The sequence below is a fragment of the Trachemys scripta genome, chromosome 10, assembly GCF_013100865.1.
Source record: "Trachemys scripta elegans isolate TJP31775 chromosome 10, CAS_Tse_1.0, whole genome shotgun sequence".
Classification (NCBI taxonomy): Eukaryota; Metazoa; Chordata; order Testudines; family Emydidae; genus Trachemys; species Trachemys scripta.
In genome coordinates, this window is record NC_048307.1 from 17,379,171 (window position 1) to 17,400,665 (window position 21,495).

At 40.1% G+C, this 21,495-nt stretch overlaps 1 protein-coding gene across 2 annotated transcripts; it reads right to left on the minus strand.

The window, feature by feature from the left end:
* Positions 1-4,064: 4,064 nt before the first annotated feature.
* On the minus strand, positions 4,065-21,495 carry LOC117883532. 2 transcript variants are annotated; one of them, XM_034782884.1, is made up of 9 exons: positions 21,289-21,495; positions 19,311-19,401; positions 15,553-15,732; positions 15,132-15,181; positions 14,107-14,224; positions 11,123-11,280; positions 9,012-9,088; positions 6,548-7,956; positions 4,065-4,743 (listed from the first exon to the last, which is right to left on the minus strand). In XM_034782884.1, the coding sequence occupies exons 1-9, from the start codon at positions 21,381-21,383 to the stop codon at positions 4,597-4,599; spliced, it is 2,325 nt and encodes a 774-aa protein (XP_034638775.1). In that variant the 5' UTR covers positions 21,384-21,495; the 3' UTR covers positions 4,065-4,596. The 2 variants fall into 2 exon arrangements, with proteins under 2 accessions (XP_034638775.1, XP_034638773.1); XM_034782882.1 differs by having other exon boundaries at positions 9,012-9,112.

Here is a 21,495-nt window from a genome sequence, read left to right on the forward strand (position 1 = left end):
AGACCATCAGTCTTAGTTATGAAATCCTCCCCAAATTTATGTAATAATAGGTTTTGTCCTGATGCAAACTAAATTACTAGTTATTTTTATAATCAACGGCAGCACGGTATTTAAAGTTATTTTTTAAAAGACTCAATTACTAAAACTTTTTAAAAACTTGTTTAAAATGCTGTTTTTCTATGATAAAGTAACACTGAAAATAAGTTGAGTTCACAAAACACTTCTTTAAACTGCTTAGGCTTATATTAAATACTGCCTGTTCTTGTCATAAGGAATTGCTCTTTTTCACCATTTCAGAATTATACTAATAAGGCTGCAAAACTTAAGCACAAGGTTTACTTGCCAAATCTGCTTTAAATCTAAAGCTAAAAATAAAATCTTTACCATATTTAAATGTTTGTTCACTTTGTGAGAAAAGAGTCAAACCATGTTAAAATGTTACCAGAATTGAATATCACCATTTCCAAGTCAGTTTCAGCTCTGAAGAAACTAACAGAAGGATTGATCCTGTACAAATAAAGGCAATGTGAGTTTTACCACAGGCTTCAGGGCCAGGGCCTAATTGGATCTGGATTACTCTTGTGTTCAGTGAATCTCACTTAGGATACACACTTTTACTAAATGCTTGGCTTTTAGTGGTAACAAGTTTGAAAATCTGGGTCACATTTAAGGCAACATGATGTTATTGTGTCACTTCCATTGGGCTGGCTTCCATAGGCATCATTAGCATCTATAGGGAAGTCAATCTGCACTGCTGAAGCCTCATTGCTGTCTAGAGCTAACTGTATTGAGACTGAGCAACAGCTTTGACATCTGTTCTAAAAATTAAAAAAATGCATCATATTTATATTCAGTTGAGAACAAAGTAACTGTCTTGGAAGGGAATTAAGAGCATTTCTGCCTTTCTAGTTTATCTCCACTTCATGTGGTGCTAGGAAATATCCTATCTGACTGCTGGACCCTTTCCCACAGTGGTATAAAAATAACAGTCTTTCCTTGGAGCTCTTTTATCACTTTAAAAAATCCAATTGACTAGTAGGAAATATTTTTACTATAAATTACAAATATATTGGGCTTTTTAATATACTGATGATCAAAGAGACAATAAATTTACAGTAATTTACAGGCCAACACAATACTTAGTAGTAATATAATTCTGACAGTAATTTTCTTTCAAAACAGGAAATTACATTGAAAGAATGTATTTCACAAAAGGTAAAAATGAATAATTGTGACCACAGTCCTGCAAAGCCCTGCTTAGCTTGACATGGTGTGAGCTGTCCCACTAAAGGCAGGGGACAATTCAATGCACAAAGTTAAGTATGCTAGTACTAGTAGTCATGGTAGTAAAGTTAAGCACATAGGTAAGTCTTTGCAAGCTCAGGCTCTGTGGGCCTAATCATGCAAGCTCTCTGAATGTGGAACTCCCCGTGAAATCAATGGGACTTTTGATTTTTTTTTAATACGCTTTTACTCCTGGGGGAGTTCTGCGTGGGCACAGAATTCAGGTCCCTCTGCAGATTTCTTTGCTTCTCAGCAGAAAGTGATGGGGAAGCAAAGGGAATCTGCATAAGTGGTCATGCGCCCACGTGGTTTCTGGTGGGCGTAGTTTGGGGAGACATTGGCCCCCCAAACAGAGGTGAGATGGGGGGGAGCATGTGGGGTCATATGTGACCCCCCATTTCTGTGAGCGCAGAGCTGCCTGGCGGAAGGAGGGTTCAGCTCCGGCTTCTGACTCTGCAGCTGGAGGTCACCTCCTGTGTCCTCATGCTGGTCATGCTCCTCTTGTGTGTGTTGGGAGCCTTCCTGTTTTCTGTACAAGGGGGAGTGCCTGTGGTGGGGCATGGCAGAGGTGGGAGGAAGAGGCAATTAGGGAGAGGGATGTAGGAGTGAGGGGAGGGAGGCAGGGGACAGTGGGGAGAGGAAGTGGGAGGGGATGAGGTGGGGACAGTGGGGAGGGGGAAGGGAGAGAATGGGTAAGAGAAGGATAATGGGGTGGGGAGGTGTGAGAGCCTGGCATGTGGTGTCCCCTTGGTGGCAGCGGTGGCAGCAGCTGGGGCTCCCCTGTTAAGCAAGCCCATCGAACGCCTCCTGCACCTGGACCACCCTGACAAGCCCCCCCACACTGGACCCCCACCCCACTGAGTCCCAACCAGCTGCACCCAGATCCCTGCCCCACTAAGCCCCACTCCCCAAGCACCCAGACCCCTCCCCATTGAGCCTCCCTCCCCATTGAGCCTCCCTCCACATGGACCCACCCATTAAGCTCCAACCACCTTCACCTGGACCCCCCTGCAGAATCCCATTGCCCCTGCACCCAACCTTTCCCCCCCATAATGAGCCTTTGTGCATCCAGATCCCCCAATGAGCTGCCTGCACCCAGGTTACCCCACACAGAAACCTCTCACCCCACACCTGGATCTCCTCACACTAAGCCCCTCCACACTTGGATCCTGCCAGGCTGAGCCTGCCTGCCCACACCTGGTGCAGAGGGGCAGGGCCTGGCCCTTGCCCTTGCCCTTTGTCAGGGTTGGGTGCAGCCCCACCGTTGAATCTGTGTCCCGGGGGGACTGCAGGGTGATCTCCCACCTCGATGCAGCCAGTGGCCTATGCTCCCCACTCCCATGATGGAGCCTCCACATTTATTTATTGACAAATAAAATTTGCAGAATTTTAAAATGTGCACAGAATTTTTAGGTTTTTGGTACAAAATTCCCTCGGGGTAACACTTTGTGTAGGTGTGTGTATCACAAATATTACACTATTAAAGTAAATACTATTTAGACCCCCCAGTCCTGTAAGCTGAGCTAAGCGTGCAAACCCTTAAACCTGCACAAAGCCCTAGTGAAGTCAGTGAAGCTCTGCATGGGTGCAGAGGTTTGCTCACGTCTCATCTTGCATGACTGGGTTTTTAGTTGCACATCATAATAGCTTTCAAAAGGAGTTGGCAGGATTTGCAGTTGTCCTAATTTAGCTGGCAATATGTAACTTAATTCAGTAGAAATCAGCATAGCTGTATGTGGTGCACTTTAATTTTAAAAGCATTATCAATTATTCATTACAGCTTAAATTAACGTAGGACTTGATTCTGGTCACAACAGGAATATGGGCGCTCTGTCAAAGTCCCTTGGGTGCTGGACCAGCCCCTTGATGAAGTTTTGCAACAAAACAGAGTCGTTAAACATAACTGAGGTGGGTTGTGTGTGATGGCAAAAAGTGAGAAGAATCATAAGTAGTTTACAAAAGGAAAAGTCATGACACGCAGGAAGAAATGCTGGCCCCATTGAAGTCAAAGGCAAAACTTCATTGACTTGAATGAGACCTGGATATCACCCACTGTGATAATTAAGAAGTTATGGGAAGTTGAATAAATATCCTTTATTTTTCAATCATTGTTTTTTTTAATGTAGTAATATTTAATGGTTTAAAGACATTTAAAAATCCCAGAGTCCACTACACTAGCCATTAAATGTATGGAGGCTTGCTTGGTAGCAGCTGACTGGGGAGATCAAAAACATGATTTTTTTTGTGAGAAGTCATGTTTTTTGTCATGAAAGTGAGAAGAAATATGCCTTAACTAGTGCAATCTGTGATGCTAGAAAGCAACAGATACCATTACATACCTACTAACACAGAGAAGGAAACACCATAATATTTGTATATGGTATCAGTTCTGGCTCTGGCATCTTAAGTTTGATTTTAAGCATTTTTTATTCTAACAGTTTACTACTGACCTGATACATTATGTACTAACATAATGTGGAAAATGACAGAAATACAGTACTTGACTTGTATTGACACTCTTAAGTGCATGATCCATATTTGCTCTCCCTTCTTCATCTGTAGAACTGTATGAAAATCAGTGACATCAGATTTAATTCATCATAGTACTGCCTGACAGAGACTGATGCATCGATATGAGCTGAGCAGACTTAGGGCTTGTCTACATTACCCGCTGGATCGATGGACAGCAATCAATCCAGCGGGGGTTGATCTATCATGTCTAGTCTAGACGCGATAAATCGACCGCCGAGCGCTCTCCCATCGACTTGCTGCAGTGAAGACACCGCGGTAAGTAGATCTAAATACGTCAACTTCAGCTATGTTATTCACATAGCTGAAATTGCGTAACTTAGATTGATTCTTCCTCCTCCTCCCCCATCCCAGTGTAGACCAGGCCTGAGATTCAGCCCAGACAAGACCGAGATAGTGCCTATACGGAGGGAGAAGCAAACTGAGGAAATGGCAGAAATTATATCAGTATCTTTGATTAATGGCATGTCTTGGTTTGGTTGGGGAATTTGTTGTATCCTGAGGGGTTTCTGTATGTCCAGATAGCAATTTAGATTGTAAGTGCCTTGGGGCGGAATAAGTAATACTCATTCTTATCTTGCACTTAAGAGGGATCTTACATTCTCTCTTATGAATTTGAACCATCCCATTGTTATCCATGATTTTACCATCAGGTGAGACTACTGCAGTGCTATAAAAAGGAAGGCATCATCAGGTCCCCAATATTTAATACCAACTCAAAGATGTGGATCCCTGAAATGGAAACTAAAAGCCTATTCTGGTTCTTTTCAGGTAGAATAAATATTAATACCTGAAATGGAAAGAGTTTGTCTGAGAGAGCCTCTCCGAGGTGCTAATCTTCTGCATTTCCTCTAGAACTCTTTCATCAAGGTGGCCTATGCTGGAGTCAGAGTTTTCCTCCTCTTTTCGGTCAACACAAATGTTTTCTTCCTAGGACGAAAAAAATGGGATGATACCTGTTAAAGATTTTCCTCCTTGAAATGTTTGTTTTAAATTAGACTTGATGGGCTGTCATGGCAATTGTTATAATTTCACATTGTCCAGGACAGTTGCATTGTCATCATTTGGGTTCTGTTGTAATAATGGGCCTAACATTTTACTCTACCTGTGAGCTCAACTGTAAAAACTATGTGAAAGTTCATAAGATGTCACAATAACCTATAATAAATGTTGATGGGAAAAGGTACAACAAGGAGACAGAAAAACTAAATTAGCCTGAACAAAAGGGCCTACTGATATGATTCAAGGACTGTTAAAATCAAGCTTGGTAAAAACAGAAGATGTGAAACCAGAAATTAATTAACCAAAATTGGTGTGGGAGATATTAGGCCTAAATTAAGGTCCTTAAAAATACTTTAAGCATAACATGGAAGAACAGACAGAGGCTACTGGAGTGAGCTTTACCATATGGCAGCCACCTCCACCATCTCCTGGGATCCCAAACCTTCTTTGTCCTAATCCTGAGAGATGGCCTGACCAGACTGGGCCAAAGAGAGAGACTCCGATACCATCGCTACCTCTACTGGCTCCAGCTGAATCCCAAACGCTACGTGGGATGAAATGGGATCAGATTTTGACAAAAGCAGCTCCAGCTCATCACCACTAACTTCTCTTTTACACAAAAGGACAGTTATTACCATCTCTAATACCATCTAAGAGACTGTGAGAAAGGGGGAGTTTCCTTCTAAACCGTTCTCCAGCTAAAGTGAAAGGGAACAAGAAATGTTGTTAAAATGAAAGCCTTGTTTAATATTTTACATTTCAAATGCTTTAACTGCTTTTCTTTCTTTGCTATATCTTTAATAAAAGATTGAAAAGATTTTTAATGGTGTATTTGCCATGGTACAAAGCAGGCTGAGGTCTCTGTATACCAATCCCTGAACCTGTTTAATGTTGAGCAGTGACTGAGTTATGTTAACACCTTTTAGCCCATATATTCCTCTACTTTAATACATCAGTTCGTAAGTCCTCTGGATGCACTACGGTGCCAATGAAATATTATTTCATTGAATTATGTCAACAGAAGTGCATGGGACTACATAAGGTTACTGGTTTCTTTGGACAGGAGATACTGTTTGCTGAAATTGTATCTGCCATTCAGAGTAAGAGTGCTGTGTGAGCACTTCCTCCAATTTTTCTGGGTGGATTTTATGCTAAGAGCACTAATTAGGGCAGGTGCTGGTCAATCTTTGACACACATGATTTGAAAATTAAGCTCTAGTCCTGAATGGTGACACCTCTATTATTCCAATCCTAAACCCTTGCAGCAGACTGTCACTCATTCTGAATTATGTTGTTTGAGATTTGTCCCGTCTCCATGGTGTGTGTATACTAGGAAACCTTGTAGCCAGAATTGACTACCTTGGCAGCAACAGTGAAAGCTGTTATGAGGATAGGACTCAGGGGTTTTTACTACTGTATCACCTGACCCTAGGATGTACTGGTGGTGAATTAAGGCTATAGAGTTTGCAAGTGTAGACAGGCTGTAGAAACTAGTGTGGGAAACTTTTTCTGAATCCCTCACTAATTTAAGTATTTTCAAAGATGTTTAAAGGCTGTTTTTACATCCAGGCTGTTAATTTGACATGTCACGTTTGGTCTAATATGATTTAAGCAGCCAATTTACAACTTTTTTTTTAAAGGGTGTTTCAAATGGAAACAGAAACTGCTGCCTACTTAAAAAAGCACTTAAGAGTTTTGTTACATTAATAACATAATTTCATCAAGCTCTTACCATTTGTTCATGCACATCATATAATGATCCAAGACTCAGGCTATCAGATACAGATGATATAGTGAACTCCTCTTCTGACTGTTGGTTTTCTAATGCACCTAAAATACTTGTTACTGTCACAGATGAATCTGAGAAACTGTCTTGTTCTTCATCAGATGTTTCAGATATAAAGTTGCGTTGTTCTTCTGAACAGGTGCAACAACACTGAGCCTTCTGTGGGATATGTGCCATTTGCCAATCACATGGGTCTGTTAAAATAATGTTACTTGTATGTACATTGCTGATAGTATCCTGAACCTTCGTGTCTCCTGTGGATTCATTAAGGATGAAATGCTGGTTACATAATTGTTGTATACTTTTGTTTTCTAAACTGCTGTCCAGATCTTTAGGCTCAGATGCAGTTGAAGTAGGTGATGCATCTTGCTCCATTGCCAGGAAAACTTGATGTAGAAAGGAAGGTGCTCCAAGTGTGACCCTAGAAAGGTGTTCTTCATTTTCCTTCTCTGGAAGATGTGTCACAGTCCCTAAAGATTTACTTTCTGAAGCAATGGTTTGAATTCCATAGTAATTTGTTATGTTACAACTATTCAAGTTTACACAGTTACATTTCTGTTCAGTATTTCTGGAAAACTGCAATGGACCTTGGAAACGGACCTTATGGGATTTGGTGTTTTTTCCTGTAGCTAATTCACACAAATCTTTCTTCTTTTTTTGGTGCTGGTTACTTTGAGGTCTCTGATGAAGGCTGTTACATGTGATATTTTGGCTGTGGTGAATGCCACATTTAAGAGCCACAACAGAAGCTGTTTGTTCTCCCGTGTTTTCATTTATGATTGGGGCTTGTGCATTTGTGGAAATAGTATGAATTATTTTCTCATTTAATTCCCTGTTTCCTTCACTATTTTTTCTTTCTTTTTGATGTAGTGGCATATTCCTGGAGTTCTCCATTGGCCTTCTCTGTGAAAGCTTGCTAGACTTACTAACTCTGATGCCTGAATGCTTTCTACTAGGCATTTGGGGTGACTTTTGCCTTTTGAATTCAGATGTCTTACAGAGCCACCCAGAGAGGCATTCATTTTTCTGAGAATGAGCAAAACTTGTCAAGCCTGATATACGGCCAGTACTTGGCTCTGTATCTTGGCATTCAGACATCACTGAAGAGCTGCGCAAGGCAGAGGACTCCCCTTCATTAAGCACATTTTTTTTAGGACCTTTACTTCTGCCAGTTCCTTGTGCATATGGAGATATGGTACTTAAGTACAATGAATTTAAATCAGTTGCTCTTGTTGAAGTTTTAGAAAGTACACTCCTATGTTTAGACGAGTTACTGGAAACGTTAGATGATCTCTCAACTCTGAACTGTCCATTTACATTTATAATGTTTTTTTCTTTCTTGCCTTTCTTCGTATCTAAAGTAGACACCATATTTTTAATGACTAATTTTAATATTTATTTAACAAAAAATCCCTCATCCCCTGGCACTTTACTATTATTTTAAAACACAACAATAAAATGGATCAAACAAATATAGTCTACTAAAAGCGAATAGGAAAAGTCAAGAGGGAAAAGGACAAGTTGTAAAGTAGATAATTAGAAGTCATGACAAGAAAGGACAAAGTGTTTGTCAGAGAGAAATCAAGACGAGAATGAACTTTCAGAAGAGATTTGAAGAAAATATGATGTAAAAGAATGAATCAGAAGAGGGAGCAGTACAAAGGAGCAGAGCACATATTAGGAAGTAACAGACCAGGAAAAGAATCTCTTGCAATATGTTCTTTGGATAATATGATGATAGACCAAGGTGTGTGTGAGTCTGTTAGAAGTTTGGCAACAAAGGTTATATCTACACAGCAGCTGGGATGGCACTTCCCAGTGTGGGTAGTCAGACGCACACTGGCTCTGGTTGAGCTAGCACCCTAAAAATAGCAGTGTGGCCACAGCGGCACAGGCTGGGGCTAGCTACCTGAATACGTACCCAGGGGGTTGCGCAGGATTGAACTCCAGTAACTAGTCCGAGCTGCTGCCCATGCTACCCTGGCCACATTGCTGTTTCGTAACACACTAGCTCAAACAGAGCTAGCGTGTTTACCCGCATTGGGAAGCACACTCCCAGCTGCTGTGTAGATACACCCCAAAATAAAAAATAAGTTCATTTCCTCTCCTGCTTATCTGAGATGGATTCTGCACCTCCAATGTTACTGTTTTAACAGTAAAGGTGTAAAAAGAATACCTGGAAAATGTAACTTAATCATTTGCAAACTTGCAATTGTGTTTAGAAACAATTTCAGTACCTTCTAAGACCAACTGCTACAATAATTTAGCCCTGCTAACAATCCAGGAATCAGCCGTGCATTCTCAAATGGCTTACTTGGTTATTCTTTAAGAGATTTTTCATTGCAGGCAACAGCATGTTTTCTAAGACATGGTGAAAAGGATTGAAAAGTATATTAAGAATGTAACTTACTTTTCCCATAATCATTCCTTGAATTTTCTTGGATAAAGTCAGCATTTGATTCTTCTAATTTGTTCATTTCCCGTGTACTTTTAAAACAGAATACATCAATGCTATGAGAAGTATAAAATAACTGTTTCAAAACAAAATCAAGACGACTTGTCATACTTAATGAGATTTATAGTCTTGTTCATTATTTTTCCTGTCTTTTCTAATGTACCTATTCTCTGTATCAGATTGTTTCTCCTCATACAGTACTGTACACTGATTCCCAATCAATGACTTATAGAAAAGTCTTTTACTGCTTTGCATGATAGCTATAATACACAGCATAACAAAAATAAGCAATTTGGCGTGTTAATTATTTCTCAATCTCTGGAAAGGAACAATAAGTCCCTTAATGTTAGAAGGGCAAGCTTCGAAAAGAAACCTGTTTTCCTAAAATCAAAAGCTCATTTAATTGTAAGGATTTTGTTTTTATGCAATCAGACTAGACTGACTTTGGTTTCTAAATATAACTAGGAATTACAATAGGATGAAAAGCGGTGATTGTTGAATTGATCATCTCTCTGCCACTGCCAAAGAGAAAAGAGAGTGAATTCTAATATAGGACTCAGGTTAGATGCCACACACCACAAGTTGCATACAAATACGATTTAGCCAAATTATCTGGGGACCTGAGAGTATGTCAGTAAATGGGCGTTTGGACAGTGAGGGACTCTTTACATTATGGGAAAGGTCCTTTTTAATTTTTCCCCAGATAATCAGGGTTTTGATAATCTAGGTTTGACTGTACTATGGTAGTAAATGTCCTTCTGATTAACTGAATAATTTAATAATCCCAGTGATCTCTGTACATCCCAACTACTGTATAAACATATCCACTCATACAGCATATGAGATCACAGCAGGCATGCACAGCTTTGTCCCACATATGGATGGGACCTATATTAAGTATAACTTGTTTAATATCAATTATTTAATGTTACACAGCCTGCTTCTCCTCTCTTTATCCCAGTATAAAACAGGCCTAGTTTCAAGGAAGTCCGTGGATTTACATTAGTTTACAATTGGTCAAAATGAAAGGAAAATCAAATCAGTAATGACCATTTTTAAAAGAAATGGAAATAGGTGGACATTTACTACTAAAATACCGAGGTATGTGAAATATAGGGCCTACAGAACGTGAGCAAGCTCTTTTAAAACACCTATTGGTGTCTAATCCCATGCCGAAGTTTTTTAGTTGATATGCCCCAGCACAATAAAACCTAAAAACTTTTCATTCAAACAGTTCATCATAACCCTGTTTCTGGTGCCTAGGTTCCTCCATTTTTTCTGCACGACTTGCTGTAAATTAAAGTGCACCATTGTGCTGTGTGCAACCACAAGGATTTGATCAATATGTGGTCACTGCCTCAGGGCCTGATTTGTTATCAAGTTATTTTGGTATTTGTGATCTGAAGTTAGAATGTCAGACAGTCTTTTAGAAAGAGGAAAGATCTGTTTTGCTTTTGCTTAGGGTCAGACACTGAGCATTCGAAACTTCTATTAATAAAAGCTTCTCTGAAAAATGAGATGTGCTAATGTAGAAGTTACCTAGTTTCAAATGGGAGACAGTGGGGACTATATAAAGATTCTCTTTTATATACATTTCATATAAAAAAATCTGGGCTCTAAAACTTTCAATAAAAGACCAGTCCTCCACATTACATTTGACATGATCTACCATGCTTGGAAAGACTTATGATTGTGAGAAGTCTCTCTCAGTAATGCTGCCTTTCTACAGCTGGCCTCTTTATTATTTATAGGATATCTTGTGGATTAAATACTCCAAACATATTTCCTCTTATTGTTTTGATAAAGTTTGGGTGGGACAAATGTCAATAAATCTGATAACACAAATAGGATAATTTAACAGAAAAGGTTCAGCTAACTTTAAAAATTAGAAAGCTATAAAGAAATCCTACTCTAACATCTGATACAAATTTCCAATCTGATCCTCTAAAATGTGAAAGTGCTGTAAATGTTTAAAACAGCATCAAAAGGTACAGAGTATAACATTATAGGCTATCATCATTTCACTCAGCTGTGCTGCTGAAAATCTCTCTGAATTTTTTTCACACCTCTTAGCTTCATATTCATGGGGATCTCGAGAGATCACAAGAGGAGGTGCACGCTGCTTGTAGTAATGGTCCAATCTTTGACTATTTTTAGCTTCTTTCCTCTTCTGGGGTGAGGCACAGTCTGGCTTCTTTATTTCCTCCGAAGAGATTTCACAAGTCTGAGAAGAAGATAAGTGTCATTATATTAATAGAAATCTTTACAAATTGAGTTTGCTACAGATAAGCTATTAGTTCATAAACAATTCTCCATTAATTTTGTAGTCAGCATGAGCAATAATAGTTTTAACCACTTTTCCTCTTCCAAGGCTTACATGTTATCTATTGAATCCTCACAGTATTCTTGTGAGATAGGGCAGCGTTATTCTCACTTTCACAAGGGGGAACTTGTAGAGGCAGAGAGAGAGTATGTCTTGCTTACTGTCTTAGCAGGAATCTGTGTCACAGCCAGGATTAGAACTGAGGAAATCCTGGCTCCCAGGCATGTGCTCAGGCCCACACACTAACATTCCAAGCTTGATTCTCCTTTAAAGTGGGTGCAGGTAATTTACACTCACTTACATTTTAAGGCCACTTTACACTGTCAGAGTACTGCAAAGTGTCATAGAGACAGAGTTTGAGGCCAGAAGGGACCACCATATCATCTAGTCTGATTGCCTGTATATCACAGGCCACCACCACCCATCCACGCACTAAACTCAACAACTGAAATTAGACCAATGTAGTACAGCCCATAGGAGACTAGACTATTAGGGGAATAAGGACAACCCAGGAAATTAATAGAGCAAATAATCAGTCAATTTGCAAACAACTAGAAGTTAATAAAGGATAAATAACAGTCAACATGGATTTGTCAACAACAGATCATATCAAACAAACCTAATACCCTTTTTTGACAGGGTAACAAGCCTTATAGATAGGGGGAAGTGGTAGATGTTGTATATCTTGACTTTAGTAAGGCTTTTGATACTGTCTCACATTACCTTCTTGTAAACAAATTAGGGAAACATAACTTAGAAGGAGCTGCAATAAGGTGGGTGCATAACTGGTTGGAAAACCGTTCCCAGAGAGTAGTTATCAATGGTTCACAGTCAAGCTGGAAGGGCATATCACGTGCGGTCCTGCAGGGATCAGTTCTAGGGCCAGTTCTGTTCAATATCTTTATCAGTGATTTAGATAATGGCATGGAGAGTACACTTATAAAGTTTGCGGACGATACCAAGCTGGGAGGGGTTGCAAGTGCTTTGGAGGATAGGATTAAAATTCAAAATGATCTGGAGAAATGGTCTGTAGTAAACAGGATGAAATTCAATAAGGACAAATGCAAAGTACTCCACTTAGGAAGGAACAATCAATTGCACACGTACAAAATGGGAAGTGACTGCCTAGGAAGGAGTAGTGTGGAAAGGAGTCAGGGGGTCATAGTGGATCACCAACTAAATGTGAATCAACAGTATAATACTGTTGCAAAAAAAGTGAACATCATTCTAGGATGTATCAGCAGGAGTGTTGTACGCAAGACACAAGAAGTAATTCTTCCGCTCTACTCTGCACTGATAAGGCCTCAACTGGGGTATTGTGTCCAGTTCTGGGAGCCACATTTCAGGAAAGATGTGGACAAATTGGAGAAAGTCCAGAGGACAGCAACAAAAATGATGGAAAGGTCTAGTGACCTATGAGGAAAGACTGAAAAAATTGGGTTTTTTTAGTCTGCAGAAGAGAAGACTGAGGGGGAACATGATAATAGTTTTCAATTACATAAAAGGTTGTTACAAGGAGGAGGGAGAAACACTGTTCTCCTTAAACTCTGAGGATCGGACAAGAAGCAATGGGCTTAAATTGTAGCAAGGAAGGTTTAGGTTGGACATTGGGAAAAACTTCCTAAATGTCAAGGTAGTTAAGCACTGGAACAAACTGCCTGGGGAGGCTGTGGAATCTCCGTCACTGGAGGTTTTTAGGAATCGGTTAAAACACCTGTTTGGAGTGGTCTAGTTATTACTTAGTCCTGCCTGGAGTGCAGGGGACTGGACTAGATGACCTATTGAGCATCCTTCCAGTCCTATAATTCTATGTGCCACAGGCAGAGAATAGGAGGGACCATGGTGCACCAGTGCCTGAGGCCCCCGCAGTGGCTGGGAAATGATTAAGTGAGATATCCTAGCAAGTGACTTGCTACATATATACAAAATATTCTACGTTGGTCAGTCTGTTTGATGGGAACATGTGTTATGGTCAAAAGTTTCACATACGGATGAAATTAATTAATTGATTGATGAGGTGCTGGCTTCAAATGTCAGCACCTCTGAAAATCAGGTCACTTATTTCGATACTTAAATTCATACTTACTGGCCTGATCCAGAATCCGTTAAATCAACTGAAAAACTCAGATTCATTTAAACAGGCTTTTATCAAATCCTATGTTTGAAAAGTGGTTTTGCTTTTGTTGTAGTATAAATGTAGAAGCCAGTATGTTGTCCTTGACTTTATTTGAAATAAATACTGTACAGAGACAAAAGAACTGATATAATTGTATAGTGTTTTTCAAATAAGCTGAGGATCAGGGAAGGTGAGGTTTATTTACTATAAAAGAGTCTCTCCCTGGGCAGCTGTGTATATTAAAGTTTTGGGGGGATTTCTTCATTCTGATGCAAGCTGACCATGCCTTTTTCCCCTTGATAGGATAGCCCCTGTCCAACAAGTCTGTTTCACTGCAGAGAGCAGAAGGTCGTGGGTATTTTCAACTGGAGGTGGTGTGATATGATTTTATGGAGTAGCAAAAGACTTTGGCTAAATTCTGCTCTCAGGAACATGGTTGTATATCCACAATAACTATTAAAGTCAAAGCAATTACTGTGGATTTACAGTCAGAGTGCAAAATTTGATCCTTTATCATTGCAATTTATGGGGAACTTGTTGTTCAAGTGCAACAGTGGAAAATGTTCTGTTACCTCTTTAATGATTAAAGTAGCATGACCTGTATTACTTACCGCCGCAACAATTAGCTTTGAAGCTGATGAAATGAGCCTCATGACTTCTTCTTGTGATGTGTATGGGGGAGGAGGAAATTGAGATAGTCTGGAAGGGAAGCTGTGCAACTTCTTTGTTCTAGTTAAACATGAAAGAATATATTTTAATCCATGTTGAAAGAAAATTCTATACATATCAATAACATATAATGTACCACAGGTGTGTGTGAATGTCAGGAATGTAAATAAATTGCCATGATTTCAAAGCTGGCAGATTGCTGTCAATATGGTGAAATTTATGACACTATTCTATGAGCTGCAAAAGTTTGTATGTGGGACATTTTGAAGCTGTGGTATAAAATCAACTAACATCTCAATAGTTTCTGTTTTATTAACTGAATTACAGTCATGGAAAAGATTATTTTACCTGAAGTTATAAACTGGATTTCTGTGCTATGTTTTCAGAGATTATTTTAACGTTTCTGTTTCTGTTGGGAAAAGGATAGGGAGAGCCCAGTACTTGATTGGATCCTTATGGAGAGAGGTCTGTTTTGTATTTCTATACATGATGATCCATGTCTCCTCTTCCTGTCCTTTTACGCAGAGATTGCCAGCACCCTTCCTGCTTGGGGCTGTTTATTGGAGTTTAGGTTCATGAGTGAATTATGCTCCATAAAGCAATGCCAGTCTAAAGGCTCCTCCATGCAATTTTCAGATTTTCTCCCACCCAGTTATTCTATGCTCACCATTTCCTTCATACATACACTTCTCAAACTTCCCCTCAGCCACCACTACAATATTCCTCTTCCAGCAAAGAAGGTTAAGTCAGTGGCACTTCTACTCCGTCTATAGGTGAGAGAGCTCCATCTGGAGAGTGGAAACTCATCAACCTGACTTTCTTAAGATACAGTTACTCCCATAACTCAAGCTCCAGTGGCTTAGGAGTCATACCTGGGTCTGCTGTGTAGCAGTATATTGCACTGCTGATGTATGTGGCCTGGCACAAGACAAATGCTTAGTAGAATTTACTGTGATTTATACATTACCTTTTTGTACTCCTTACTAAGACCGGGAAAGGTCTGTCAGTTACAACATCCTTCAAAACAAACAAACATATTATTGCATTTATTTAATGCAACTCTGACTGTAATTGTTATCTTCTTCAGAGAGACTTTAGTAAAGCAGCAAAATGGCTCGTGTCTCTCCTAATTATTTTCAGTTTTTTTTCTAAAATATTAAAACAGGAACTTTCTTTATCAAACTGCTTTTGTGCTTGTTCGTAACATTACTTTTTATTGCAGTGATTTTAGCAGGCCTATCTTCATAGCAGCTAGAGGCAATGTTAAAGTACTTTAATGACATAAAATTCTGATAGAAAGGGAAAATTAAAAGCAAAAATTAAACTTCTATGTTTGTATTTGAACAGGAAAATACTTTATGTGTATAAAGAAGAACATTAAGTGTTACTTGTGCCATTTTCTTTTTGATGATCTTCATTTCTTGTTGTCTTTCTGGGCTGCTCTGTAATTTTCTTTCACATTCTTCAGAATTTCCTGTATACATTCGAAGAGATGCTTCAAATTTACAATCTGTAAAATTATGCTTGAGACACTGATCATATTTTTGTTCAGCAATACTTCCAGGATGCTGTAATAAATAAAAATGGTAGAAAATTATGGGTAAAATATGGATATTTACAGAAGGAAAGTCAATCTTAATCCATGTAGATAATTACTTATTTAAGAAAGACATTCATGTTACATGGTACAGTAACACACAAAAATGCATACCTTAGTCACCAAACTCCTGATTCAGGAAATTACTTAATAACATGCTTAACACTGTGTATATGCTTAAGTCCTACGTACCTTAGTCCCTTATATTTACACACATATGCTTGTTATTTTCTGAACACGGATGCTCCCCTGAACCATCACACAAACTGTGTTTGTAGGACAGGTAAATCATAAAAATTAGTACTAAAACTACTCACTAAGGATTGCTCTATTTAAAAAAAAATCAGTAGTACAATAAAGGCTCTTGTTAAACCTTAGTATAGAAAGCATGTTGATGATATGATGCATAAAATATTAGATACATTCTACTTAGAAAGCAACCTTTCATCTAAGAATTTAAAAAATATTATACAAGCATTCATTCATTAATTGACTTTCCCAAGGGCAAAACAGTGAGTCAATGGCAGAACTGGCAATAGAATTCCATAGTCCTGATTTTTACTCATGCTTGAGTCATCATATCACTGTTCCCTGGCATTATCTTGGGTCCAGTCGTGCAAATGAACACTTTCACATGTCAGTAACTTTATATCGGCAATTCATTCTGTTGCACTCAGTGGAAGTACTTGTGTACATACTCATGCCCATGAACGTAAGGGTTTGCGAGATCTGTGCCTGCCTTTGTGTTACTGCATAGCTGATGGGAGATTAATGCAGGTAATTCACATTAACACAAAATGTGCATGTAAATTTCTATGCAGCAGTGGGAAAATAAATGTCACTCTACAAAAGTATTTCTATACATTTTCACAGGAAAAGTTATACATTTTTCCTCTGGCTTGTTAGAGATTTCCTCAATGTGCAGCAGAGAGGGTGTGACAAACTAACAAGTAATTCAGTGTGCAAAGTACACTTCCTCATTAAAATAAAATACAGTGAAAAACCTGTTCTTCCAACTTACCAGGTCTCTAAGTAGCATCAATTTACAAACTGGCAAATTATGATGATTAGTTGTTCTATTTGTTTAAAGACTCTAAGAAAAGTTTTATATAACCTAGCAAACCTGCAGCATGAGATGTAACCCAAAGGGAAAAAAACCTTCTCAATAAGGAAGTCAGTTTCCAAAGCGAATCTGGAATTGTGGATTCCTTAAAATTTCCAACCATTCCACTAGCAGTGCAGTTTCATCAGAGATAGTAATGGTGGTGTGGAGGGGGGCTGGCTACTGGTGTTTTAACTGGCTACTGTGTTATCTTACCCAGCTCAGCAGAGGTCTCTGAGACATGGTGGTTCAAATGCCAGTAGCAACCTTTACCCTGTCTATTCTAATCACTGTTGCTACCACTGATAGAGCTACGCTAGTGCTAGCAATAGAAAATATTAAGAAAAATATTAGTGTGGACAAGACCTGGGATTTCTGAATTTTATATTGTTGAACAGCAAATACCATGCTTTCCATTTGGTCTTGGTTTTATTTTGGTCTTAACTTTTATTCACAAAAGTTATTTATTTTGTGTTTGTTTCTTTGTTTTTGAAAAGGCAAATATGTTATGAAGTGTCCAACTTTGGGGCAGAGAGTTGGGGTCAGAGTACTGATACTAAGAAGAGCTAGGAATTTTCTGATACAAATGTTCTTTTTGCCCTGGTGGAAATAAAACATGATAAATATTGTGATGATCTGAGTGGTGAGCTAAAGAAGGCATGCACCACTTCTGGTAGGGATCAGTACTTGGGCCCTGATTAAGGAAAGCTATTAAGTACATGTTTAAGTTCCAGTGATGCCAAGGGGACTTAAACACAAGCTTAAAGTCAAGTATATGCTCGGGGTGCTTTCCTGGATCGGAACCTTGGTTAGCTCCAGATTCCGTATAGGATCCCTTGATAGCTGAAATATCAGATATACATACAGCTTTGATAAGCTACTACAGTATCTGCAGATAATTTATGACCCTGGTAATTTAGTCTGTCCAAATGTCTGATATCTTCTACAGGTACAGCCAAAAGCAGCATATGCTTGCTCCTCAGAATACAATACATACATACTACAGCTCAAATTCTGCTTAGATTTAGATTCCTTGCAACTTCACTGAAGTCATTAGGGATGCATCTAACCCAGTCTTTAGTATTAAAAGGACTTCAAAACATGACTCTCTGGACCTTAGGTAAGAATAGGTAATTGGTGCATAAGAAGGTTCCACTTTTTATTTGTTTTTATAAGAACATAAGAATGGCCATACTGGTCAGACCAATGGTCCATCTAACCCAGTATCCTGTCATCCAACAGCAACCAGTGTCAGATGCTTCAGGGGGAATGAACAGAACAGGGCAATTATTGAGTAATCCATCCCCTATCATACAGTCCCAGCTTCTGGCAGTCAGAGGTTTAAGGACACCCAGAGCAAGGTTGCATCCCTGACCATCTTGGCTAATAGCTACTGATGGACCTATCCTCCATGAACGTATCTAATTCTTTTATGAAACCAGTTATACTTTTGGCCTTCACAGCATTCTCTGGTAACAAATTTAATAGGTGGACTGTGCATTGTGTGAAGAGGTAGTTCTTTACGTTTGATTTAACCCTGCTGCCTGTTAAATTTAATTAGGTGACTCCTGGTTTGTGTGTTAAATGAATGGATAATTAACACTTCCCTATTCACTTTCTTCACACCATTCATGATTCTATAGACCACTATATCATATCTCCCCTTAATCATCTCTTTTCTAAGAATAACAGTCTAAGCTTATTCAGTAATATTGTGAATATTTCTAAGGCTAAATAAAATATTCAGTTCTCTCACGTGTGTATGAGTTAAATAATCAATCACCAATTGCAGTATCTAGTATATCCTCTAGCAAGGGACTATATTCTGGTCTTGCAGGGAGAAGGATTTGATGATGTGGTAGTTTTTTTTTTCCCATCATAAACTACCACAACCGAAAAGAAAAGCATACATCTTCTAGTAACCTTTCAGAGTAGCAGCCGTGTTAGTCTGTATCCGCAAAAAGAAGAACAGGAGTACTTGTGGCACCTTAGAGACTAACAAATTTATTAGAGCATAAGCTTTCGTGGACTACAGCCCACTTCTTCGGATGCATATTAGTGGGCTGTAGTCCACGAAAGCTTATGCTCTAATAAATTTGTTAGTCTCTAAGGTGCCACAAGTACTCCTGTTCTTCTAGTAACCTTAACGGTCCTCAATTTCAGTTGCTTTCAATCAGATTTTAAAGGAAGAAACATAGCAACAGTAACTAGGTCAGACTTATTTTTTCAGCATTTCTTGGGCTTCATTAGTTCATGCAGATCCTGTACTGACATTCACTCAGGCAGACCCTTGTGTCTGCACAGAGCCCCACTGATGTTATGTTGCATCTTATGTTGACTTCAGTGGGAGTCTGCATGCACTCAGGGATCCATCAAGGCACAGTGCGGTGCAGGATTGGAGCCTATTAGCCCTTTTAAAAACAATATGCATTTCAGAAAATACTTACCATATAGAAACTGGAACTTTCAGCCTCATTCCTGCTAGCTCCTGATAAATCAAAACTATCTTCTTTTCTTTGTACATCAATGTAATATTTTCTAGACAAAACATATTTTCCAGTTTCAGTAAAAGAAAAATAGAAAGTAGGATAGGCAAACTTTTTGGAGTTTGGGATCTTGTGAATCTCTTGCCTATTTCTTAGAGTTGTAAATCTAGTTCATGTTATCTGACTATTTCAGGTCTAATTTAAGTTCATCTTTCCACCTTCATCCCCAAGAGTTATTCCATTTAAAAACAAAAATCTAGTTTTCTAGCAAAAAAGAAGCCTGTGCTATTTATTAGAGTCAGAAGTACTCACTTCCTTAAGGGATTCCTCAGCACCCGACAAAAAATTAGGCTTGCATGAACAGGAGCTTCTGTATACAGTATATACAGAGAGGCTGTATTAGTAGTAGTATTGGATTCTTATACTCTGTTCCCCTTTTCAACTGCTCCCTAAGCAAAATGTTAACCCAGTAACATTTTACTTTGAGCTGAACTATCGAACAGTACTAGAGACAATTTGACCTATTTCTAACACTAATCCATAGCCATTTACTCCCCGCATCTCTGTTCACCCCTCTCCCAGTCACCACTCACTGTCTGTCTTCTACCATGCACTAACCACCCATTCCCACTCACTTGTCCCCCTTGTACTCATGCACAACACCCGTATGCACTTCCCTTACATACAGTGATGAGCTCACAAAATCCTAAGAACCGGTTCCCTACCAGGTCCTCGGTGGCACTTCGGCGGCAGCGGGGTCTTCACTCACTCCAGGTTTTCAGCGGCAGGTTCTTCACCCAGAGCAAGTGAAGGACCCGCCGCCGAAGACCCGGTAGGGAACCGTGCAGTGAATACAAGCCCCATGTCATATATATCTATACATCCCCCATGTACTCCATGTTCATGCACAAACCCCATACCTATACACTGTTCATCCAAATACACACCCTCAGATATCCATATACCGCTCATGCACCAACTGTAACGAGGCATCCCCACATTCCTGAGTAACCACACGGTCCTCATGCCTATAATGCAACTAGGGTGACCAGATGATAACTCGAAAATGTCGGGACCGCCGCAGGGGGAGCGCCTTTTCAATTGTTACACTCACCCGGCACGTCTGGGTCTTCGGAGGCACTTCTTTCTTTGGCGGCAAGGTTTATTACCCGCTGCCGAAATGCCGCCGAAGACCGTCAGCGACTGAAGAACCCGCCGCCGAAGACCCGGACGTGCCGGGTGACTGTAACAATTGAAAAGGCGTTCCCCCTGCCTGTCACTGCCACCTAAGCAAAAAGGAAAAGAAAGAAGAAGAAAAAAAAGGGCCGCCACACCCGAAACAAAATATCGGGAAAAATGGCGTCCCGACCGTACTTCGGTCGGGACGTAGGACAAACTGCTTGATATTCGGACAGTCCCGATTTTATTGGGACGTCTGTTCACCCTAAATGCGACCATCATACTCATATGCCTGAAATCCCATCCCCATGTATCCCTGGGCAACCCCATATCCACTCATCACCCTATCCTATGCACCACCCTATTCTGATACACTCACCATACACCCCTAAACTCATGCTCCCTCCATGTGCCCCCTATACTCCTGCAATATCCATGTGTAACCCACACAGCTTCTGGCTGTGGTGTTCTGTCCCATCTAGTGGTGCCAAGACCACTTAGCGAGAGAGATTAATGAGTTTGCTCTACAGCCTGAGCTAACAAGCAGTTGGCTTTTAGCTCATGAGGACCAGGGTCTGCCGGCGTTACACATGCATATTGTAACCCGCAATCCTCTATTCCCAGTCCCACCCCATATACATGTCCCCACCCCTCACCATACCCAGGCGCTCTCCTGCACTCCCCATCCCCCTGGAGCCCCGCTCACCAACGCACCCGCCACCCTGCTCCCCATATGCACTCGTTCCTCTCCCCCGCTTACAGTCTATGAGCCACGGAGCGGGTGAGGCCCCTGGTGGAGACCCGCCCCGGCATATCCCCGCAGCAGGCAGCACAGTCCCGCATTCTGGTTGTCATGGCAGCCAGAGGGACGCTCGCCTGTGACTGACAGTACTTCTCTCCAATGGGGAGGAAGCCATAGAGGCCGAGGAGACAATCGGAGCGGCACAGGGGCTGGAAGGCTGTACGC